Source organism: Leptosomus discolor, chromosome 2, assembly GCF_034619465.1.
Source record: "Leptosomus discolor isolate bLepDis1 chromosome 2, bLepDis1.hap2, whole genome shotgun sequence".
Taxonomy (NCBI): Eukaryota; Metazoa; Chordata; class Aves; order Leptosomiformes; family Leptosomidae; genus Leptosomus; species Leptosomus discolor.
The window spans coordinates 40,297,302-40,322,773 of record NC_141392.1 but is presented as its reverse complement, the minus strand read 5'-3'; the positions used below and the strand labels follow the sequence as shown (position 1 = coordinate 40,322,773).

The window sequence follows — 25,472 nt, the reverse complement described above, 5'->3', positions numbered from 1 at the left end:
CGGTCTCTGCTCCTCCGGCCCGGGGCCCTCCGCGGGCTGCAGGGCGACCTCTGAGCCGCCGCTGGGCTGCAGGGGCTCAGCCGCCACCCCACCGCGGGCCGCAGGGGAACCTCTGCTCCGGCACAGCTCCCCCTCTCCTGCCTGACTGACCGGGGTGTCCGCAGGGCTGTCTCTCTCCCATCCCGCTCCTGTCCTCCGCTCCTAACAAAGACTTGCTCAGCAGGCTTTTCCCCTCTTAAATAAGTTATCGCAGAGGCGCTTCCAGGCAGGTCCAACTTGGAGCCAGGGGAGCTTCCAGAAGCTTCTTACAGGAGACACTGCTGTCACCCCTCCCCTGCTACCAGAACCCTGCCAGGCACAAACCTGCTACACCTTGTGAGCTATGTGATCAAAACCAAAGGCCAATACAATCTTTATTTACTTTTCACTCTATCTTAGCTCCTGCTTTCAACTGCCTCTATTCTGGCAAATTTTAGATTTAGTTATTGTTGTTGTTATTAATGCTTAGATGTTCTGATTAGATAGAATTTGCAAGCTCCACTATTTGAAAGTAATTTTTTTTTTTTTTAATAACAGCAACATGACATAAACTGACATTCCACATATATGGTACATAAATGTTTTTCTTCTTTTTGTCTAGGTTCTCCTAAAAAGAGAAACTATAGCAACTGTTATAAGTGCTTGCAGGTCATCTACAAAACAAAACTAAAATCCCTTTAATTCAGCAATACTCCAGGGTTTTTTCTATTAACAATGCATGTGCAAAGCTTACCTTCTATTGCTGTGTTAAAATGTTTCCCTCTGAACTGAATTGTCCTTGGACCCAGCACTGCTCTGTTCCATTTGAACCCCACCTGATGTACAGAAGCTACCCTAAACAAAGTTTTAAACAGCAGGGACTATTTGTGTAAAAGCAGAGGTAAAATTGATTTGGGTAAAAAGCAGAACTGGTTAGAGTCCTGCTAGTTAAATTCATTGGCAAAGCCCCCAGTTTCACTTCTGTTAAAGCAGTGTTGCAAGATGAGTGATCCTTCCCATGCTACTTTCTTTCCTTTTAATAATCAGTGGAACTTTGGGTGCTGGAAACACCTGAATTCATTCAGTCCATTAAACACAACAGGTGACTCTAGAGCAGAATTGAAAATGAGGGTTACCTGAGATGTTAGTTTTATTCATGTGAAAAGTTCTGTTCTGTTAAAAGTTATTCTCTCCTATTAAACTAATTTCTATTCGTATTTTCAAATAGCACATTTGGGGATTCTTTCCTTTGTTATCTTTATGGGAAAGAATTTTTTCCTAATACTTCAGTGACTTTCTGCATCAGATTCGAGGGTAATTTTACACTCAGTAACATTTACATCAACAAATGTAAATTCAAATTAAATCTATTATTTAAATAGCATAATGGAAACACATGGTGCTTTGTAGTCATGTAATTAAAGAAGATCTGTGCCTCCAGGAGTTTATGATCTAAAGATCAAAACCAGTTCCACATGCAACAGACCTCTTCTAAATATTGGTGTACAATTTGGAGATTTTGTCTTGCATCTACTTCAGCATAAATTTTACTCCTGAGCAGAGATTTCACCCAGACCAGTGCAGTACTGTTTGAGATATAATGTATAAGTATTGTACTTGACATGTTGTGCAAGGGCAGTTAACTCTTAGCACAGAAAAGCTTGGTGTTTTGATGTGAAGACTTATACCTTGTTTATTTAACAGTAACACTGTGAACTAAACTTTGTGGATGATACTAGTTTAGTTCGGGGAAGAAAAATCAAATTCTTATCTTTAACAAGGAGTCTGACTAGCCATGCCTTTTTTTTTTTTTTTTGCCCCCCCCCCCGCCCCAGTTGTGAAAGTAATTTTATGCAAAATTGCATTTGAGTTAAATTATTCACTCATCCTGGGGCAATAGTCTGTATTCACTTTCCAGCCGAGCTAACTAAAAATATGGGAAACAGACCAGCCTAGTATTCCATTGTTGCCTTATATAATGTGGTGTTTTTGGAAATGATGATGAAGGCAACCTGGATATTTCGTGAATGAAATAGTAGATTCATAAACTGAAAGCTTTGCTTGCTATTTGTAATGGTGTTTTCTCCCTTCCTTTCAAAACTCTGTGCTCACAAATCAGAGATGTTGCTTTTATTCAAAAAGAAAAGAGGACAAAGAAAAGAAAAAAATCAAGCCGCTCTATGCTTTGAAGAAATCTTTGCCTGAATTGCTGGCTGAGTTCCCTCAAAAGGCCTGGACTCCTTCAAAACTTGAAACCCAGTTCAGACCCCAGCTAGGTGAGGTAGAGTACTTTGTTTAGTGTACTTTAAGTCTTAAGTTTTCTCCCCACAATATGCTACAAAAGAGCCTGTGTGTAAACACATAGATTGTTATTGTCAAGCGTGATCGTTTGGGATTTTTTCCAATTATCATCCTAATTAGGACCCTGAATTAAAAAGAATTTTTCATTTCTTTTGGGACTGGAGAGCTAAATGAAGACTTGTCTGCGAACCCTGTGACTCATAGGTAGCTGCAAACCATTAAGCCCCTTTGTCGCTTTAATGACTTAGCTGCAAAATAATTTAGCAGCTCTAAGGGGCAACTTTTGCCTTCATCCTCCTTGCCTGAGGACTTTCTCTAAGTTAAGGTAAGCTTGGACAGCACCTCACATGTTCATATGTTTTGTTCCTTATTCCAGTGCTTTTTTTCCTCAGTCAACGCTCTTGCTTAGGATTGCACAGCTCAGAGGTGCTCCTCTGTTTGGTTTTCCTCAGTTATTTGAATCCATGAAATATGGGTTCTGGTCATTTCCTGGTCCCCTGAGTGCTTTGAGTTCTGGCAGCTATCAGAGGCTTTGAGCATTTTGTTTTGAACTATGGGAGTTCATCTTCAAGTGTTGTGTTTCAGTTTTACCTGTACTGTGGTACAGATCTTGACATTGCTGGTTTCAGGTCATCTGTGTGCTGTGTGGAAATAATGCTGTGCTGATCTTTTCCAACATCTTCTAAGATAAAGCTGTGACGTGGTTGCGTGTTACGAGTGATAGGCATCAATGAATGTTGGTGCTTTTCTTCCAGACCTCTCTGAGCAAAATTTTTGTGTTTCAGGTATGGCTATACACTAATCAGGGTAAAGAAACAGATTTTCCCATTATGAGCAATAGTATAAGTCCTACTTTCTGCATGTTTGCAACTGCATTTCCTTTCTACTGCACTGCTCTTTTTAATTAAACTGTAGCTTTCTGAGCAAAATGAGCCTTTGGGTCATATGGTATGTGGCTTCACACGAAGTTTTCCTGCATCACAGGCTAACTTAGCAATCAAGATCTGTTTTCCACTTCTTCCTACTCATTGCTTTTGTCTTGTGCTGATGTACTGGATTCTGTGCTGTACAAGAGGAAGCCCTAAATGGCAACTGGTGTAGCATTGGGACCTGTGTGTTTGGATCTAGACTCAGATGAAGGACTTTTGCTGAAAAACATACAGTACTTGGCAATCCCAAATACCAAATTTCTGTTGTAACAGTTGAATCAGTGGGAATGTCATGGTTCTAATGCAACACTGCAAGGAAAAAAAAATAAAAATCCTTTATCAGTTGGGGTACCTTAATAATTTCAGGATGCTTTGGGTGGAGGAATAAGCAAGAACAAGATTTCCTAAGAGTGTGTAGCATTGGTAGTCTTAAACAAACAATCCACCCCGCCAAAGAAAAACCAACCAAAAAAAAAAAAATCCAAACTATAGAGGTCCTATGAAAAGAGACAATAATTCTGACATCAGGCAGTTAAATAACAGACTCTGATGCAGAAAACTGTCCCAGATTCCAACATTCCTTTCAGCTGACATTAGAAAACAAGGTAGACTTAGCATGAGAAATAGTGTCTTTATATGAAGAGATTGCTCTTGTTAGGCCCATATGTGAACCATATATCCAGATTCTCTCTACATCCGCTCACATGTCTCCCTGTCAGCATCTGAAAAGAGATCCCCAAATGTTCAAATGTACCTTTCAGATCAGAGTTTAATTTTAGAATACTATCTTGGCCTATTAATTTTGTTTATAACAGTGCTGTGATGGAGGAGACATCAGATTGCAAGTAAAATTTCAGAAGTCAAAATGCTACAAGGCTGTAGAAATAAATGCAAGTGCAGCTTGCAGTAATGGGTCACAATACTTGAATATGGTAAAATATGTATATGTAAAATATATGTCATTATTGAATAAGTAATAATTAATCAGGGAGTGTATTGTTCATGTGCACTTTGTATGTTACAAACTGCAACACGGAGGCTGAATACTTCCATGATCTGTGTGTGTCGGATGAGGAAGGCAAAGTTTAAAGCCCACATAACAGTTCCAGAGTTGATACTTGTAGAAATTTGGAACTGCAGTACCTTGAAACATCTTGGACATTTTTACGGTTTCTGTGTTTTCTTATTGTGTCCTTAAAATTAAGTACATGAAGTCACCATCCAGAGCTAGACATGATATTAAAACAGGAGTTGCAAAATTAAAAATGCCTGTATGAAGTGTAGTCATTTTTCAGTGCAGTGGTTCTATGCTTTCTGTTTTGGTAACGAATATCTAAGGGTATTCATGTGGTTATGAAGGAAGAAATTAATTCCTTTGCTAATATCCCCACTTCTCTATGTAGTGCTTTTCAAATTGAAAAGGTTTTGGTTTTACTTCCCCATTTGTACATTTTGTACAAATTACTGTAGAAATTCTGTTGTTTCTACAAGTTACAAATGAAGTGCCCAGTAAAACTGGGTAGATGATTTACAGTTATTACAGCAGACCTTTCAGGTATACCTAGAATATGAATGCTACCAGCTTTAAACCTATTTTTATAATCTTGATTATTCCATATAATAAGAACTGTCTTTTCTTTAAAAAACTTTTTTAAAAAATCACCCTGCCCGCCTCCCCCACCCCCAAACAAACCCAAAACCCACTTGTTTTGCATTTGTAGCTAGGGCCGAGATATGATAGCAGCTTCTTCATCAGACCCAATCTTTTTCTTAAGTGGTGCAAACTGCAATCCAGTGAACTCGTTGGCACTTTCGATCAGAAATTGTTCAGGGTATGGGTGAACATGTGTTAGAAGCAGTGCAATTACACTCTGCAGTCAGGGGAGAAGCTCTTGACATACACTGTACCTTCAGAATTTTCCATTGGTCATCAAGAGAATAAAGTATGGTTTTTTTCCTTAGCCTGCAAGCAATAAGGAAGTGTGGAGCATTTACATTATTTTTGCAGTAGTCAGTTTGTGGCGGGTCTTGGCCAAGATTTCACACATGGTTTCTTTTCATTCACCTGTTCTGGGACAAGAAGATATAGCTCATACACGTTTTCTCTCTCATGCCTGAATCTAGGACCATTCTTTTTACTTAAACAGTAAATTTAAATGCTGAAATGTGTCATCCAATGCATGTTTCACATATGCAAAGGACCTCTGTTGGCCAGCCAACATCTGAAATTCTGTTTCTGATGTTTGTGGGGGGCTTTTTTTGAAGGGAGGACAGTACTGATTGTACTGTGTACACCACCAGTACAGAACTGGCTGGTGAGAAACAGGGTTGGGGCAAGAGAGCCTGTGTGGCAGCTCTTGAAGCATGTCTTCTTTTGAAACTTCAGTTATAGCTGATGTTCAGAGACATCCCAAATGTGGTCACAGATGATTGGTTTTGACCTAATCGAAAGACATCCTGCTGGGCTGATCATTGCTTTGCTGTCCAAAGCAACCCAATGGATGAAATAAGCATTTTTAGACCCATTAAGTCCTATTGAATTTATTGAAAGTCTTTCAGGAAAATGCAAAGACCCCTCTGTCTAGGAAAGTAAAGGAAGTTAATGTGTACAATCAGATGACTGGAAAAAAATTTCTCTCGCATCTCCCAGAGTCCTCGTAAGAAGATTGGGGCTGGTGGGCGAAGCCTGGGCATTAACACCTGAAATGAAAATTGATTAATGATCAGAAGTGTGTGTGAAACACACAAGGTCTGAAAGAGGTCTATCCAAGTGGTTGGGGAGGATTTTTTATTGATTTTATTTAATAATGTTTTTTTACATCATTTCATAACGTGTAAGTTTTAAAGGGTATGTGTAGAACTAACAGTTATTTATAAACATTTCTTGTTACAGTAAACACCCTCTATACAGTTCTTTATTTATTATAGCTGGTAAATCAAACCCTATCAAATTTAAACTGAGCTAAATTGCTACGTCACTTGAATACATTGCCACATTTTACATTTTGATATTCAAGTGTGTTTTGAACTTCTGTCATCTTTTTCTTAAGGAAAAGAGGAAAATAAGGTGGAATTAGGGGAGGAGAAAGTGGCTTTTTAATTTTGTTTTTATATAAAACTATGTAAAGCAATTTTAATGAAATTTAAAATACCCTTGAGACAGAGAAGGGGGAAAAGCAAAGTACTAGCCATAATAAACAGCTTAGAAACCTAGTATTGTGTCCTCGAAAGTGCTGGTTTGAACCAAAGCCTCAACATTAGTCAGCTCTTTCTGTGAGAGTGGGACACAGTCTCCCCATTATTTGTTTAGGAAGGAATTCCTAACTGCTAAATAGCTGAGGGGAAAAAAACAATTTATATGTTATCTAGCCGAACACAAGCATTCCCATATTGTAAGGAAAGCTGTTTTTGTGAAGGCAGAGGAACGTTCTGTGCTGTTCGCAATGGAGAGTTGATGTAGGGAGACTGGAGCAAATACATGTCTAGTTTCTATTCTTCTTGAAAAATGCTAGAAGACACACATGTACTTCATGGCCCTTATGCTACAAACTGCTGCTCTATGCACAGATAATCACACGAACAATACATATGAGCAGTATTTGAGGTAGAGCTGTTATCTTTTATCTCTTTGATGTCTTATTTTACTGATGCATGAAAAGTTGAACAAGGAAATAGTGTTTCTGAACAAAAGGTGCCGCAAATCCTCAGCAGACAGAATTGCAAAATTGTGCTGTCTGTCCTTACACATTTCCATCTCTGCCTGTCCTTTGTTAACTGAGATGGTTATTCATCACAGAGTGGTCGATAAGAGTTTTATAGGAGCATTTATTTATAATTTCTATGTTCTACGCTTGGTTTTGTTTTTTTCTGTTAAATTTCAGTCTCCAAAGTGTGTATTTTCTTTTCTGTTATAGTCAATTATGTCATAAATGGTCAAATGATAACTCATCACAAACAAAATTATTTTTGCAGCCTGTCGTCCTAGCGTCTGGATTCTAAAAAGACAACCTGGATGCCTGCGTGCTAGTGCAACCAAGATTTCAACAGTGTCAATAATCTTTGCTCATCACACCAAAAAATCGGTGTGTCAGTGTATTCCTGCAGAGTCGTTAGCATACAGACTCGCTCCGCTTGCTTAACAAAGCGTGGTTCGGTGTATTATAGTTTCCTAGTCTGCTTGTCTGATTCACCTCTGACAAAAGCAGAAAGAAAATTCAGTCCCTTCTTCAGTGGCACACTAATGTGGGAAATAAATCTTCGGGCATAAGGTCTGAAATGGCAGTCATTTAAATAATTCAAATGCAGCGATCGTTTTGCCTATGTGCCTTTCATTTCTTCATCTTGTTTCTCTGTATTTCTTAAGTCACTGGGAGACAAACAGTCTTCTGTGACAATCTATATTTTAAAAATATCTAGAGCTAAATAATCCCCGTCCTCTTTAAATGCAGTTTAACTGGTTACATGTTAAATAATTATTTGCTCTCTCTTTGTGGTGTGGAGGGGGGAGTTGGAGGGGAGAAGTAACATACAAGCAGATGTGCTGCTAGATCTACAGGCTTCTGCCAACCATATGGCATCTTAAAGAAAGATGGTTGGAGCGTCTGGATTAGCAAAGAGTCGGGATGGAAAGCCATGTGTCGTGTTGGTACAGGCAGTTGTTTTAGCTCTCTGTAAAAGGCTTCAGGAGATTGTGTAATGGAACAAATGGTACTGCAAGCCTAGTAACAGCCTTACCGCTGCTGGAGAGGCAATTGGCCCCCAGGCGGGTACTGCTTCATCCTTGCTTGTTGGTTTTTTGTGAAGGATTTTTAGATCATTATTCTGTGTTCTTCTTTTAACGTACGGGAAACTTGGGAGATCTAATTCTGAACTTTATACTTGAAAAAGAGCTATTGTGTGGTTAGGATTATTTCACACTCTCATTTTTTATAATGAAAACATACAGTTTCCCTCTCTTTGAAATTAGAAGCTCATGCCCCTCTGCAAATTTCCTGCATCCTTCGTGAACACTTTGAGACATCAATTCATTGAATTTGCAGCCGATGCCCAGATTTTGGGGGAAAACTGCTCTCTCTGGGTTTTGCTTAGTTAAAAACAAGATTGGGGCTATTGTGCTTGTGGCTATAACATACCAGCTTAGCATTCATATTCTGTTTGACAAGTTGCTGTTTATGCAGACAAGGGGCCTGCTCCTGTTAAAGGCAAAATTCCTTTTGTTTTCAGCAACACAGGATTGGGCTCTTGGTGAGGTTTTGTGTGCTTTACAGGAGTCTCTGTAGTTCACATTATAGCTCATGGGAGTTATTCTGGATCAGGATGAAAGCTTTTGTGTCCAGAGCTGTAACAGAAATAGTTTTTAGTCCCTTCTGTACTGTCACACAATAGAACTCTAAATTCCTCTGTATGTCTCAATGAAATCAGGCCTCTTAGTACACCTGTAAATGCAGTTTTATGTCCCCAATACTGTTTGTTTCAAAGAAAATTAAATATCTGATGTTGCAGTAAAGGAGTTCAACAAAATTAGGATTATTTGATTTGAAGAGACTTTGAGTACATTATGATCCCATATCACAATTTTTATGTAAGGAGGTAACATGAGAGATGCCCAAATTTTCATTCATAGGTAAATACTTGCAGAGCAGGTAACATTATGGTTTCAGAGATATTAGGAACAAACCATTAACTCTGGAAGCATCTTCCCTACTGAGGATCTTTGCTGAAAAATATACTGTCTTAAGCTGAGACAATTGCTGTTCTAATATAGCCTAAATCCACAATAATTTAAAAGTAAAAGTACAATTACTGCTGTTTTTCCTCTTTAATTTTTTTGTTACTCTCCAGAAGGCTCTTTATCTGGAGTTTAGGAAACAGCAGTCCTCAGCTTAATCTGCAGTTTAGTTACAGCAGTGCATGCTTTTTCCTGAGCTGCCGGCTTGCCCCCCTGCTCAAGCCTGCATATGTTGCTCAACACTGATCAAAAGTGGCCTCCCTTGGGAGGGAGGCTTGGGTTCGTTTTGTCGGACTGTTCAGTACCTCGCCTCAGCCGAGGCTGAGCCAGGTGTGAGGTGGACAGTTGTCCACCAGGAGCGGTGCCAAGACCACCAGCATCGCTCTGGAAGACTCTTGCGGTGGCTGCTGGGGAGGAGTGGAGTCAGACCAGTGAGCCCCAGTGGGAAACTCGGGCTCTATTGGGGCATTTGCTGAGCTTTCACAGTCTTTCAGAAACCCAGGCCACTTTCTGCGCTGTGTTAGAGTGTGAGTTCACCAACTCAGTAACGGTACACGTTATCAAAAGTGTGTGTTTCATTCAGAAATGTGCATTTTTCTGTGTAGGTTTCCCAACAGAGAATTTTGAGTAATGGTATATTTGTGCTGCAGCAGCAGTATCAGAGGTTACCAAGACTGGAGAGACACGTAGTTGATAGTAGGTGGATCTCTTGCTTCTCATTTTGCATGTGTGTCTGTTTTCTGTATCCCTATTTAGAAGAACAACAACCATGGTTGTATTTTTAAACAAAGAGACGCAGTGGGTTTTTTTCTTAATTTGCTACTAGTGATTTCAGGCACTTAATTTTAATTGTCCAGCTACTTATGTGAGTGAGAATGTTCAGCTCCTGAAAGCCTATCAACACCCCTGAGCTTTCTTGTTTAAACATTTGTTGCATAAAACTGTTACTGTTGCTTACAACTGAAAGACTACAACATAGGGAGGTAATATGAGAAAAGCCTAATTTGCCTAACAAAACTAAGCAAGGCCTTTTGATGTAATCTAAGGGAGAAAGTACTCCACTTCTTATAGTTACATTGAACATGTGTCAAGAAAATGAATAATACATTTATTTCAACTTGTGGCAGAGATAAGACTGATAGTTCTGCTAGATTTTTTTTTTTCAATGATTAAAATACGGTAGAAACAGAAGAGTCTGTGCGTGCACATGCACAGTTGTGGACAGAATGAATTCTGCTGGAAGTGCCAATAGTCTTACCATGGTGGGATGCCTGTGCTGGATGGGGTGACTGCTGAAATGGTGTGCCGAGCCATGACATGGGGGAGCCAAGCTAGAGCCACATTTGTGCTCATTTTGCATGGTACTCCTGTCAGCCCCATGCTGCCGTTCCAGAGACCCACTGGCTGTGATCTGAGTGTGGTGATACTCATCTCCGAACTGCCTGGTTGCAGTTGTATTTCTTATTGTGGAGGGGATAATGGTTATTCTGAAGACAACAGTCAGGATATTTGCCTAAAGCAAAAATAAAATTCCTTTATTTCATAGCAATGATTGAGTTCAGCCTTTAGGGTTGATGCAGTAAATTCAGAGCGCAATTGTACTAATACACATACATCATGAAATAGCCTCTCTTAGAGTATAATACTGCCTATAAGGTACTAATACATTTTTAAGATGTATTTTCTGTGAAATGCTTCCCTGCTTTCCTTCAGTGCTTCCAAGCAATTGCAGTTTTCACTAACTTCATGTGCAAATTCACTGTGCTTTTAATACAGTCCAAAACAAAACACCAAGTGGCTGCTATATTCACAAGAGCTGAGCTCCGTGAAGGTGGGCTGACAGTACTGCTCAGATAGTCCAGCTTTTTTCATTTTCTGGAAAACCTCTGGTTTCTCAGGATGAAACTCCATTCCTCTCAGCCCTTCTCCATGCAAAAATCTTTCTTTGTAACCCCCACCACCTCCTCTGCATTTGGTCTTCCATGTTACATTCACCCCATCTGGTACTTCCTTGATGCTGTGACTTTCCCTTCAGTCTCCAGAGAACGGGTTTACCAAGGGACCTGGGGAGGTTGGGGCTGGTCCCAGGCAGGTACAGTCCTGGTCTGAAGTGCTGTGTTGCGTGACAGCAGCAGTTCTCTGTGAGGTGGGAGCACGCTTGTTTGGCCGAGCAGCTCTAAAGGAAAAGTTCTGTGTAGCCTGCTCTAGGCTAACCTGCTTTGGTGGAGCAGTTGGACTAGATGATCTCCAGAGGTCCCTTCTAACTCCTACCATTCTGTGATTCTGTGAAAAACAGAGGCTGAAGCCTCCTCAGGTCCCTTGGGTATATCCACGCATATCTAAGGACAGCTCTTCCCTACGTCTCATGCACATCCAAGGCTCCTCTGACCACGTTGACCTGCTTCCCAGCCATTTCTCTAGGTCCTTACTCAGAATGTGGCCCCATTCTCATTTTTGTTTCCTAGGCAGAGTAAGTTTGGAAAATAGACACGTGTGATAGAGCTGTATTTGAAGGGCAGTAGGCCAGACTTGGTAAGTTCACAAATGGAAGCAGTCTGGTCTGTGTGGAGAGAGCAACAGGGCCTTGTATGGAAAACATCTATCTGAATAAGCCGCACAGAAAAATTATCTGTCACCAATTTAAAGTCATATTCCTCCTCTTGCATGTCACAAGCATAAAACCACACTCCGTACAATTCTTACATCAATCATTACTTTCTCTGCAATTTATGAAAACCACAATAACCCTATGTGAACCCTGAAAATATGCAAACGTGTATCGCCTGCCAGAGCTTACAGGCAAAATCATTTGTTTGAAATTAACTGGGAAGAGGGGCATATTTGCACCTCTGGTATGGAAAATAAGAGTGATGAGGTTTAAGCAAAGGTGACGTCTACACAAATATTTAACACTTTGTGTTTGGTATTTTCATAGCTTATTTTCATAGTGGTCAAACTATACAGTATAACAGCCTTGATTTTTATGCTGAAGAACATGCTGAAGGACCATGAAGGACTAGTTCTCCCCCGCAACTCTGCTCTGGTGAGACCCCACCTGGAGTACAGTACTCCAGAGTCCATCTCTGGAGTCCTCAGCACAGCAAAGACATGGACCTGCTCAAGCGGGTCCAGAGGAGGGCCACAAAAATGATGAGGGGGCTGAAGTACCTCTCCTATGAGGACAGGCTGAGGGAGCTGGGATTATTCACCTGGAGAAGGCTCCAGGGAGACCTTATTGCAGCTTTCAGTACTTAAAGGGGGCCTGTAAGAAAAATGGAGGCAAACTTTTTAGCAGGGCCTAGTTGTGATAGGACAAGGAGTAATGGTTTTGAACTAAAGGAGGATAGATTTAGACTGGGTATAAGGAAGAAATTTTTTACTACAAGGGTGGTGAAACGCTGGAACAGGTTGCCCAGAGAGGTGGTAGAAGCCCCATCCCTGGAAACGTTCAAGGTCAGGTTGGACGGGGCTTTGAGCATCCTGATCCAGCTAAAGATGTCCCTTTAAAGCTCCTTTTCAAACCAAACTATTCTATGATTTTACGATAGTTATTAAACTGGGAAACTCTCTTGCAGATAACCAACTCAGAAAGGCTGTACCTGGCACTACTGAGCTGCCGTTTGCAGGGTCGCTAGTGAGGAACATTTTACCTTTCAAACACAGGTACTTACAGCTATAAAAATAAACAGAAGCTTTATGGTCTGTAATACAGAGCTTACATCCTTGCTGGCTGGAGCTAGAGTCTGGCCTCAGTGAGGACAGCAGGACTGAACCCAAAGCTGTTCTGTTAGTCTGCAATCGTGACTGTCAGAAACAACTGAAGCAGTTGTAGCTCAGCTGCACTACCCTTTCTAGCAGTAGTATTTTTTTTAATTAAGACAATGTCTGACAAAGTAAATTAACAGAAGCTGATGCTTTTAGCAGTTTTTTTGCATCAAATGCCTGATGTCAGCTTGGGCCACATGTACATTCTGCACATGCCATGGGATAGAAAAAGTGAAGACTTCTTTTTCAATTCTCTGCTGCCTGCCCAAACACCACATGTACTGTCTGTTACATGTCGCTTCTGATGAGGTTCATGCTGGGAATTTCTTTTTAAAGGCAAAGTGTTTCTGAAGGAAAGAGTTCAGATTGGGCAGATTGCATTAAAAAATTCTCAGTGTATCTGACTCAAATATAGTGATTGTTTTGTGTGGACACCAACTAGCAGTCTGTAAAGGTTCAAGTTTGTCTGGTAATGAAAGAAATACAAAGAATCAGAGTAAGCAGTGGAGAAAATGGAGCACACATTTATAAAAAGTAAACCAATGACAAAAATTGCTGTAACTAGTAAAGCAAGTGCAGGAGAAAAGATTTCAGTAATACACATATGTACCTTGTGGAATGATCCCTATAAGCGTGAAGGGGGGTACTTTTGAAACCTTCATAGGATGTGCGTCTCTTGACATTATCAAGACTTTTTCCCGATGGAGAAATTTTGCAAAATCTGTTCTGTCCTGCACATAACAAAATCAGACGTGAACACATTAAAAAAAAAAAAAAAAATAGAGTCTAGCTATAATGTTATAGGATTAGAATGATTATGTATCTGCTCTAAGCCCTGCCTCTTCTTATTTCCCTAAGATATTTTGCAGCACTTCAAATTAATAGTCAGCCTAAATTGTTTGGAGAATTGTTTTATTAAACATTTTTCAGCAATAGGCAGAAAATAGCAGCCAGAACTATTTTCTCTAGAGCAAATCTGATCCAGAGTTAGTATTCGTAGGATAGCTTATATTATTTTGAATTCCTTTAAAGGAGGAAAAGCCTCTCTTCAGCCTAGGGATTCAGACACAAATAGATATTAGTGAAGCTTTCACCCGTATCTTTTCCAGCCTGCTGTCCATTCTCTTTCATTGCTTCCTTCCTGTCCAAACCCAGGAGGGCTAAAAGTGGCCGTCAAATCGTCTAAGCCCAGCTGCTACACCCCCTTACTAAAGAGCAGGCTGATAATGTTCTCTCTTCAGCATGTTAGACACAAGCTATTAGGAAACCTGAGATTGGATCTCTTCCTGGGCTTCTATGTGATCTATTTGTTTAACCTGTTGGGCCAGCTGTGGAAGTGAAGATATATTCTAGTAGTCTGTGGTGACATCTGAAACAGTAGGGGAAGCTACTGTTCCTAAGTAAACTTTTCATTAAACTCTAATTGTAATTGTTATCATGGCATGTGGAGATTGTTATCTTTTTTGGAGAAGATGTAGGATAGGCACTTCTTTAAAAGTATGTGGAAAAATTAAGAGTGCCTTCAGTAAAAGGGAATTTAGGGGTTACCTGTACACATTTAAAAAAAAAATTGATAGAGAACCACCTGGGTCGAGGGTTTCATGGTGAAATGCGGGCATTTTCTTCTTAGGTGTCCAGTTCCGAACTGTGCAAAGGATATTAACCTCTAGGTACCATCTGCTAACATAAGGTGGATGGGTTTGTTCTGCCTGTAGTGTAGGCAAGTGCTTACCTTACTAAGCTAGAAGTGGGGTAGATTGCACTCCTCTGCCTGAACAAGTAACAGTCTGGGCCTCCTATGTAGCAACAGAATTTTGATAGGGATTTCAGAGGTGGGAAATGCCACAGAAACTTGTTCTAATGTGCCCTAATGTGTCTTCCTGTGTTCCTGTTAGAAGGCAGGACTTCCAGTCCTGACAGAGCTCAGTCACTGTCCTTAGTTCCTACTTGCTGTTATGGCGCTCTTTTTTTTTTTTTTTCATTTGTGTGGGGCTTTTTCTCTTGTGCTTTGTTTCTTTCATTAACATGAGAAAGGTGGATCATAGTGTTTTGCTTTTGGGGCCAGAAGGGAGAATAGAGTTCTGTTAAAGGATTGGTAGTATAGATGTCCCCTTTTAAATTTTACGAGCATATGGGGACTTCTCAGAGATGTTCATCACTCAAGGTTGTCTCAAGGTCCTGATCCATGGCTCAAGATCTTAAGTAAATAGCAATTTAGGACACTAGTGAAACTTTGGGGGATAATTTGCTATTTGTTTGCATTTCTAAATTATAGACTGTTACTTAGTTACCTCAAATTTACTGTGTGAATTTGTCAATGCTGGAAACCACAAGGGAGATGCAGGTTGCTCATAGAAGAACTAGTTTTACTCCTAGTTTAAATGTCCTGGTTGTCCACAGAGCTGATTCAAGATATGAAGAGGTGGTGATTATAAATTTTTCTGCCTTAATGAAAAAGGCAACATCACTTCTGCTATGCAAAGGGAAGACAGAAAAGTAGCAGGGTTGAGGTGGCAAGCAGAGGGGACCCGTGCTGCTGTCCCTGCAAGAGGGGTGAGAAGTGACAGCAGCTGGGGCAGTCGTGGCTGCCGAAACAAGCTCACCATTACCACCAGCCATACACCTTAACTCTTTCCATGGTATCAAGTCTGGCTCACAAGTTCCTCATATAGGCAAAGCAAGCCCAGTCGTTGATTTGTATACAGCAGGAGGTGACCTTAGGCAGTGCCTGCTCTGTCTGTGTTAGGAACTAGCTGTGATATCAGAGTTTGTATTTAATGTTGTGTGATGCTTCTTGTTATAAGACATTGCCGAAGTTCTTTGTGATTTCATTAGGCTCACCAAAAATCATGGTTTAGACTGAAACCAGCAGTGGAGGTGGGAGCCAGGGTGGGAAGGAGTTGCACAGAAAACCTTCACTGTGGCGTTTCCTAACTCTTGACTGTTTAAGTGTACAACTTTAACATCCTTTAATGGGTTGTAGTACAGCTATCTGTTACGTACCACAACTTAAAATGCTTCCTATCACATGACAGCAAATTTGTAGGACGTCTTGAAAAAAATTATCAAAGCAGGTGGAAGTTTGCTGAGTTTTGCTTTCTTTTCTAACTGTCTTGCTCCCTCTTTTTGTAACAAGCTTGTTCTTAAACCTGCATTTGCTTTTAAAATTCACAGTGTTAACAATATTTGTGACTCACAAATGGCCGATTACCAAATCTGGCACTGGCTTCGTGTTGGGGCAGAGCCCCCATCAGTTGCATCTCTGCAGCATGGCAGGATCTGCAATATTGCCCTCCATTTTCCCCCTCGTGACCAGAAGCAGCCTCTGATCACTGCGCCCACCTGCAGGCAAGGGGGCGATGCGAGAGCAACCTTAGAAACTGGTGGCTTGGTACTCTTACCCTGACAAGGGAAATGTTTGTAAGGGCAGTTGGCTGCGCAGTAATGTATTCTCGTAATTTGGGGTGTTGGTAGCTTTGGGGGCAGCAGGAGCCGTACCCAGCATCTCCTCAGCCACAGAGCCACGACCCCAGTGGTGGTGCCCCCGTGGGCAGCTGGCACCCCAGGCTGCGGGGTGCCCCTGGGCACAGTGGGCTGCCCTCTGTCACTGTGGCAACCAGCAGATGGGGGCTTCAGCAGGCCAGGAGGGAGGGGCCTGCAGCGGGCACTCAGTGACAGCCCTTTCAGCCCTGACAGCCCCGCACTGGCTGGCCAGAAGTAGTTATCAGATTACTTGTATTAAAACCTAATTAAGATGTGTGCCAGTGACTGCAGCATGGTTATTGGATTTGGTGATTTAGCTGCTGCAGGTTGCTGCAATCCAATCACGCCATTTCAGCAAGTTCAGCCCCATGGAATAGAGTGAAGACATTTTATATCAGTAACCTGACTGTGCTGAAAGAGTAAATAACCTTTTAATGCCTCTGCTATGTCAAGGACTCATCCCCACTGCTGGGTGGATGGACGCTGCCCACAGATCCTTGCATATTAATTTCTTTCAAATCAACTGTAAAACCCAGAGGAGGGCTGGCAGGTTGTATAGGCTTTTCCCTTGACTGCAGATTGCCTGCGGATTAATGGACCTGTGAGTCCCCGAGGGCAGGGAGCTCTGCATTAGCAATGTGTCTTTACAGAAGGCAAGCTTTGTTTTTTTCTGTAGGCCGCAGACAAGGGGACAATGTAAATGTAACACGGTGGGTGCTAGTCCAACTTTGTGGTGTTGAATGCCATGAAAGTTTATTCTGCTGGGTGGAATTCATCTTGGTGCCAAAGCTGTTCGTTACGTCTGATGTTTTGCCGAGTTTCTGTGGGGTCTTGCAGTGGTTGTCTACCCATATGTGTCAAAATGTAACAAAACCTCTCTATCCCTTTCCATTTCATTTCTGGTCAGGCTAGGGTATAGCCTAGTCTCAGATCCAAATTTTACTGTTGTATGAAGTGAGAGATGTAGTCTTCTGCAGGTTGTAGTTGCGCAAAGTAGCAAGGTAGCTTGGAGCCGTTCTAACATAAAGCTGCATACAAGCTCCAAGTACTCAGAATCAGAGCAAAACATTTGCCTTGAAGCATTCATTACAGCTTGTGATGCCTCAGTCTCAAGAAGGAGAATCTTGTTCCCCTTCTGTGGAACCACTTGTCTCACAAAGCTCTGTCTTTCCTGTCTCCATATAGAAATAGGAATTTTGGTTTAGAGTGGTTAATGAAAAATTATTTGAAGGGTATTATTATTGGTACCACATGGGAGCTTACTCCTTAGTGCCAGGTTGTCCTGTTAGTAGTCCAAACATAACGTGGTTCAAGAGCTACATGTCTTCACCTTGTCCCTTGAAGTAACACGACAGAGCATGGAGTCAGTTCCTGTCCTTCAGCATTCCCAGGCCAAGGAGGAGCCGCCACCCGACATTCCAGCTGGACAGACTTTGCCACTTTGGTCGAAAAATGATCTCGTTTGGAATGGAGGGTGAGGATACAGTGGTCACTCAGATGCTGAGGACACAGTACATGTTTGCCTGGTAGGTGGTGTTGCCAAAGTGAACGTGGCGACCGTGCAACCTCACTCACTCGTATTAGCAAAATGTGCAGAAGGTTCTGTCACCCAGTTGTAAAAATGATGGCAGGCTTCTATGTGCAGTTGTAACATATGGGAAGTACAGTGAATGTGGGTGGAGCTGTTCATTTCTCATCTTGAATCATTTACGAGATCAGCAGGCAGGCCAGATACAATGCATATGGGAATGTGTGGCTGGGCTGCACATGTCACACGTAATAGCAGATACTGTGAGAGGGCCCAGAGCCTGTCCTCGGGAGCTAAATGCACCAGAGCAGGCTGGTAGTGCCAGTGTGCGGACCAAAGGCCAGCTTGGCAGCAGTTTTGGGAGAGCAGGCTGGTAGACAGAATTTGGGAATTCATGGACCGAGATCTGCACTGACTATAGAACTACTCCCTCTTTATCCACCATGACCCAGAATTGTTGAAAGGAATGGTATTAAGCCTGTACTCAAAGCAGTGGAGATAGATACAGATGATAAAAGTAAAGTTGTGGCCTGCTAGTCAAACCCAGCTCAGTGCCTGTGTCATCTTTCTCCCTCTGCTCAAGGAGACAGTCTAAATGTAACATGATGGGTGGTGAAGTTACAGAACAGAAAAGCATAATTGAGTAGTATTCCCATAATTAAAGACTTTTCTATTTACAGTAGTTTATCTGGATCACCCTTTGCATGATCTGAAAGGATGTAGAGCTTTACAGCAGAGTGCTGAGGCTTATATCCAGTAATGGGTTTGAAATTTCCATGGGCTGCCTGCGAGTATCTCATAGAAAGTGTTTTGATGTAAAATTCACATGAGCTGGAAATGACTTCTCTCTGGGTGCCAGAACTGGAGGAAGTTCCTCACACTGAGGTTGTGGCTCTTCAGCTGGAGCCTTTTCCCCACGAGAGGAGAGGCATGCTGAGGAAGGGCCTCTCCTCAGGGCTGCATCAGTGGCGTCTGCTCTTGCAGCTGGGACAGGCTCTACCTCAGCGATGGGCAACACTCATCACGTTGCTGCAGAGATGTGGGTTAAGGAGTTCATGAACTTACCTATGTCTTTAGCTGCCCGTAATAATAACATTGTGCAAGAAGGTCTCTCAAAGACCATATGATTGTTCTTAAAACAGACTGAAACACTAGCAGAATGGGAAAATTATTAATTGAATGTAGAAATCAGCAGAAACTTAAATTCTAAGGGCTTGAATCCAAACTGTAGTTTGGTAGTTTCTGAGCTGGGCTCTTGTGCATGAGGAGGATTTGATAGCCTCAAGGCTTTAAATCAGTAGGGCAGCACTGGAGTTCTTCCCCTGGCTGTCTGAAGACAGTAGTTCCCAGTTACACCTCCCTGCTGGTACTGCTATAAAGTAATAAGTACTCTGGAAATAAAGGACTGGAAGATGTTGTTACTACAGATGAAGAAGTGCAGTAAGGTCACATATCCTCCTCAAGTTAAAGGAAATCAATGGCAAAGTGGTGAGCAGAACTCAGCTCTCGAATCTGAAAATATGATGTCACCCCCAGCAAACACCACCGTTGTTCTTGCACGCCCTGGCAGCAAGATGCTCATGGAAAAGCTGCTTTCTTTAAAAACAACAGTACAAGGGTGGGGTTTTGTGGGTGTGAGTTTTGCTTTGTTTTTTCCAAAACCCCTGAAATCACCTTTAGTAAAGAAATGAAGCATAAAACAGTTCCTGTACTAACACAGTATAGTTTGGAAGGTATAGGGAGTGTGAAATCAGACACAGAGCATCTAAGTGTGTATTTAGTAGAATATCCTGTGCTATGGAAGTGGTGGTTTTGTTTGCTTTGTCGGACATTTACAACCAGCTGTCGCTGTTTGCAGCGAGCTGCATTTAGTTTTGCTCTGATCCTCAGGAGATGCTCCTGCAGCTCCTCAAATCCCTTTTGCAAGGAAACGTTAGCAGAGTAATGGGACCCTGAAATACGGGCGTTCAGTGTTTGCTACATGATTGTTGCAGTTTGATTTCAAGGGAGTTGCCTGGCAGATATAGATCAGTGAATACTGGTTTTGACGTAGATTTTGGCAATTCTGTTTCAGCTAGATTTTCCTAGCTTTTTACTGATGCAGTTATTTGAACAACCCTAATGAAAAGTGTGGATATTCAGAGTGGTTAGCTTAGCTGAATTACGACAGCTGTACAAGCCAAAACTACCACATGGAGCTGAAAGTAGAAGGATTAAGAAAATCATGTGCTTTATTGTAAGTATATAACTAATTCCATTAAAAACACAGCCAGTATGAGAGATACAACCTAAAAACCTTGTTCAGCTGAAGCTGTATGTCAGTATGTTGAGCAAGAAATAGTTTATAAAAGCAAGTGCAGTTTAGATCCAGAACTAACCTTCACAAAACCGGAGTCAGATCACACTCCCTAAGTGCATGGTGTTTAGATGTGTCAGGTTTTCTCTAGAATCCTGTCCTTTAAAGACAAGAAGCTTCTAAGCTATCTGAAAGGAATTCTAATTAAAGACATTTCTATTTAAGAGTGAAATGCATTTAGTGTAAAAACACAATTTGCAGCTTCTTTGTGCTTACATCCCATGCTACAGGTCCTAGGGAGACCTTTTAAATTTTTCATGGCAGGAGTAATAAGCAGTCCCTGGGGATGTGACAAGCCATAGTGGCTGTTGTCATTAGAAGAGGAAGGGTGTGAATGCCCTGTCTACAGCATTGGTGTCCCAACTCCGGCACTTGGTTTTTCAAGTGTAAGCAAAAGCCCTCTGCCTGTTCCTTCTGATACCTGCCAGCTTGTCCCCTCTGTTTTGCAGCCCCTGATGAGGAGGACCTTTGGAGCGATGGGCTCTTACATCCTTCCCCAGGAATCCCTGTTACGCTATTAAAGGATCTACGCCGACGCGCTTAATTAACACTAAGCTTAGTTGAAATCAGTGCTGCGTTCTGTAACGGGCTTTGGACATTGACCAGGTTGCAAAGAGCAGCGGACAGCAAACAAAAGTTTCTGTCACTTCAGATCCAGTTTGTCTCAGGGGGTTGGGGTATTTGGATTTATAACCTGGGCTAGTGTGTGTGTCTCAGGGAGTGTGCAGCTTGCTTATCTCCAGGTAGCCGGATGCAGCCCTGCAGTCTTTGCTGACGTCACTTAATGGCAAAGCAAATTTGCTGTCATGTCATCATAAGGCTTCTAAATTACAAGTGCAAACCTTTAAAAGTCTCGTTTAAACTGTGAAGATAAAATATATTGAATGCCCACCCTAGGAGTAATACGTTAGTCTCAGCCCAACCACCAGACTGAGCTCTCTCATCTGGGAGCTGCACCCGCCAGTGCAGACATCAAAGCTTCTACCGTGAACTTCAACTTCAGATCCTCTGCAACCCTTTTATCTATTTTTTTTCCAGGTTACAGCAGCTTGACAAGCACTGCCAGGCCACTGCCCAGCAGTTAGTGGAGTTGCTCAACAAACAGAATCAGCTCTTCAAAGAGAAGCAGCTGCTTACAGAAGAGGTGCAATTTCTGCGAACGCAGGTACTCTGCCAAAAGAATATAAAGACTGAGGGGAATAACCTGCAGCTTTAGCAGAGAAATCCGCCAGCAGTCTCGTTTCAGCTGTCGGATTTTGTTGCTGCTGTTGCTTTAAATAAGGCATTGCCTTATGAAAAAAAAAAAAAAATCCATGCAATTGGAAAGAGACTGGACCCGAGTCTCGCTTAAACCTCAACTAAATGAAGAAAGTTTTTGGAAGCGACAATAAAAAAGAAAGGGGACAGTTCCGAGCTTTCTTATCAGAAGATTTTGTTTTCCTTTTTCAGAGAAAAAGGAAACCTGTTCTTTAACAGCATTAACGTTTAAACAGTAGCTCGATGTTTATAGTTTCTTTGAGCTTTTTGCTGACATTTGTTAGATTTAAGTCTCCCTGCCACGTTGTGGGTCCTTCCCCCCGCCCCCTTTATTTTTAAAAGTCATTCATCTTTCCTGCTGCTCCATGACCCAAGTCCGAAGTGCAAGATGGTGACCATGAAATCAGTCTGCCTGAGCACTAATCCCTGTGCTGCATCTCTAGCAGGACTGACTTTTGCTTCCAGTGGACTCTAGGAAGCTATGGATTCTCATGGGCTGTTGTCGGGGTCTTTTTGGCCACTTTTCTTTAGTCAGTCAGTGCTTTAGAAATAAGGGAAAGGGCTGTGTGGTTGTTCTTTTCTTTGTCTTTTTTTACTCGTTTCAGAAAAAGGAGAACTAACAAGCACAGAATGAGGTTTTCAGTAAAACTATCAAATAATCAAACCCTTGTTTTGTGACGAAGTGAATGAACTATTTCAACCATAGCTTGATGTTTTCTAGCTTGCAAGCTAGTGAGTTTGCCCAGGATAACTGGAGTTCAGTTAACGAGGTAACAAAAGACATTCACTGTAGGAAATTTAGGCCAGTAGCACACCTAGCAGTAGACAGAACATGAATCATCTTAGAACTTTAAAATATTTAAATCACACTATTTTTTGTAGGCTTTTGAGCTGTAGAATTTAATGAATGTTTAACCTAGGAGAATAAAATCCATCCTCTGTTATGCCTCTAATCAGGTCAGTGTGTTTGGTTTTACAGGATTTCCTGTTGTAGTAGACAAACTTGGTAGCTCAAGGTAATGTAAGGTTATCAGTGTGTAGGAACTGCTGGCGAATTTCAGGGCAGCTGTAGTGCTCTCGCTATAAGGTAGTTTAAGAAGGTGGTTGTTCAGAAAAGAGAATGAAGATTTCTGTTTTAAGGGAAGCACTTTTGGTAACATGAACAGACTTTACGTGTCCCACAGGGGTTTTGTTATTGATAATCTATTTTATCTGGAAGCAAGCGTGCTTTTATGAAGTTGGGCAGAACTACAAAAATGACACAAAAGAGGAAAAAATCATTCAGATATTACACTGCTATCAACACTTGACTGGCAAAAGCTTCCTCCTTTATGTTCGTTACAAGTTCATTGTGCTCCAGAGGATACTTTTTAACTTGAGAACACTCAGAAAAGAATGATATAAAAAAATTATTACAAAATGAATCCTAAAAATCTATTTGCAGCTATTTAAAGCAACGGTGGTTCTCTGGGAATTGGAATTCAGCCCAAAAGAGCTGTCTGGAATATCAGACAATTGACTTAAGAAAACTAAGAAACAGTTCACCATAAATGGGGGATTTTAGCTACAGAAAGATGTATGTAGTTAGTGTAGAAAAATATATATAAAAAACCCAATAATCAATTGCAGAATCAGTGTGGATCAAAGGTGAAAGTGACATCATATTCTGCATTTTACTGTTTTGTTCAACGGTTCTCCTTTACAATCAATTTTTATTTTTTTTGGTGGGGGTAAGGGAAGAAACCAATCATACCTAACCTTTTAAAAGGGATGTGAAATACACTAACCTACATGTGCTATTGCATCTTGGAACGTAAGCCCCTAGTAACTGCCGTTGCATATTTCAGGAAAAAAAATGGGATGCAGATCTCAAACAGGACACAGATGGAATCAAGTAAAAACCTGGATGGATAAAGAGAAATGAGCAGAAGTAAGTATTTTTTCTGTACCCTATATATAGAGAGAGGGGAGGGAGAGGAAAGGAGGACTAAAACTATTTGCAGATGTGGGCTGAATCTGGCAAACACTTCAAGACAAAAGGGAGAAGGAAGTGTTTGAAACATTTTTGGGTTTGAAATTGTTGGAGCTTTTTGTATTTGTGTTTTTTAAGCACTTAAAAATTGAGGACAAGCACTCCACAGCAAAGACAAGTTTACCTGTCAGAATTAAAAAAAAAAAAAAATCTTAATGATTTAAATTGGCGGGAAAGGGGAACATATGACTCGTAGCAAGGTGGGAACTTCTAGAGGAACTCAGATTTTACCATTGGTCTGGATAATCACTGGGTGTTCATCTTTTGTCTTGGAATTAGTTAGTTTTGTCACTTCCAATAGTGTTTTCCTTCTGAGGAAGCAGAATCCTCTCTATTTCTTCAGAAAGGCAACAATTTGTTCTGTAATAAATCATAAAACTTAGTGTCATGTTGAAGGAAACATAAATAATTCTATTTAGAGCAGTGCTGTTGATGTTACAGTACTGCTACGTAGTTGTAGCTGTTCCTATTGCCTTGTAAGAGTTCCTTTTGGGGGGATTTAACTTTATTTTAAAATCCACAGGTTTTAAAATCGCAGCATTTATTTTAATCTAGCTGAACTGGAGAAAAAAAAAAAAACAACCCACTGTCAGACTTATAACCTTGACAGGATTTGTTTTCAAAACTCCGGTTACTTCCACTGCAATTTTTATTTCTAGTGTTAGTGTTCGCTGTATGGCGGGGCAGGGGGGGCAGAGCAGGAAGGAAGAAAGGAAAAAAAAGATGTCTTTCAATCCAGTTACATTCTGGTGTGTTGAGAGTCTGTTTTTCATGGAAAACTCATGTGACACTGTAAGGAAAATTCTGGCTTTTAAAGTGAATGAAAAAATTTCATCATAAAAGAAATACCTTATCCTGCTACATGCTGAATTCCGTCACAGGCAACACGAGTTAAAAGGCTTTTAGCGTCCTTGTTGAAGGAGGAACCAAGACAAGTACCAGTTTTCAAAAACATCTTTCTCATTCTCAGCAGTGAATTACATGCTTTTAAAATAATAATGTTAAATCCCCTATTACTGAAAGAAGCTCAGTATTATTTCAGAATAACCACCTGCCTCAACATGATGAAGACTCTCACGCTGTAATTTTCATTTTCATAGAGCTAAAAAGGGCCTGTATGATAATGTGGCCTGACCTTACAGCACAGGCTATGTATCAGGCCATTACACTGGTATTTAACAGATGGCACTAATATTTAATAATGCTATACAGCATAACATATTCAGGTCCACTTAAAGGTAATCAAAAGTTTAATTATGGAATTTACAATTCTTGCTTTGACAGCTTTCGAAAGATTCAAGTTTAGAGCTTCTACCTTTGACAGTCTTACACTGCAACTCGCTCCAATTCAGGAGGATAAGAAATGTTTAGCTCCCATCCTATGTAGCTCCTAAATACAAATGGGCACCGTATAGCAGACACCTAAACTGATCCTAGAGACCGCAGCGCTGCCCACCCAGTACGCGCATGTTTCTGACAGCTGGGATGCTCCTCATTTGCAGGATCTGCCTCGGTGTCCATCCGTTTGACAGAAATGAGTGTTTGTCCCGGTGGATAATCCTCTCGCAGACCCCGGCTGCCGGAAGGGCTTGCTGGCCAGCTGAGCCAGCGAGAGCGCAGTGACAGGCCTCAGACCTTGGGGATTACCTCCAGCTAGGGCTGTCGTCGTACGCTGCTGCTGCTGCTGCTGCTGCTGCTCTGCCTTCCCCCTGAAGCTGTCCTGCTGCAGCCAGCCCCTCCCTGGCAGGAGTCAGGGCTTGCCCTGCGCTCTCCGTATGGCCAAGCCACTAAACCGATCTCCTCCCTCATTACAGATGTCCTTTTCATAGGGAGCATGTCTGTGAACAGACCACCTTCTAGACAGAAGTTAAAATATACTCACTCGTGACTATATTCCCGTCCTCACCCCTCTAGTCGCTCGGTGGGAGGTACCGTCAGTTACAGCTGTTCCTCAGCGGTGTTTTTTTTGTTTTGTTTTCTTATGTCAGCAGGCAGTTCCAGTGAGGTCCCAGTGACGAATGCAGTGTGTGATGTGCTCCCAAGTGCCCCATTTGCTTTTTATTTTCATTATATGT

General features: G+C 41.5%; 1 protein-coding gene across 2 annotated transcripts in view; it reads left to right on the top strand.

Moving 5' to 3' along the window:
• SDCCAG8 (SHH signaling and ciliogenesis regulator SDCCAG8) overlaps window positions 1–25,472 on the top strand; it is a 116,378-nt gene that overhangs the window by 88,338 nt on the left and 2,568 nt on the right. Inside the window, exons 17-19 of one of the 2 annotated variants that reach the window (XM_086460943.1) lie at window positions 21,147–21,273; window positions 22,550–22,551; window positions 23,213–23,295. In XM_086460943.1, coding sequence (XP_086317069.1) covers window positions 21,147–21,273; window positions 22,550–22,551; window positions 23,213–23,279 — 196 coding nt within the window. In that variant the 3' untranslated portion in view covers window positions 23,280–23,295. Of the gene's footprint in view, window positions 1–21,146; window positions 21,274–22,549; window positions 22,552–23,212; window positions 23,296–25,472 lie in introns of those variants that run through there. The other variant, XM_086460942.1, reaches the window with a different exon arrangement.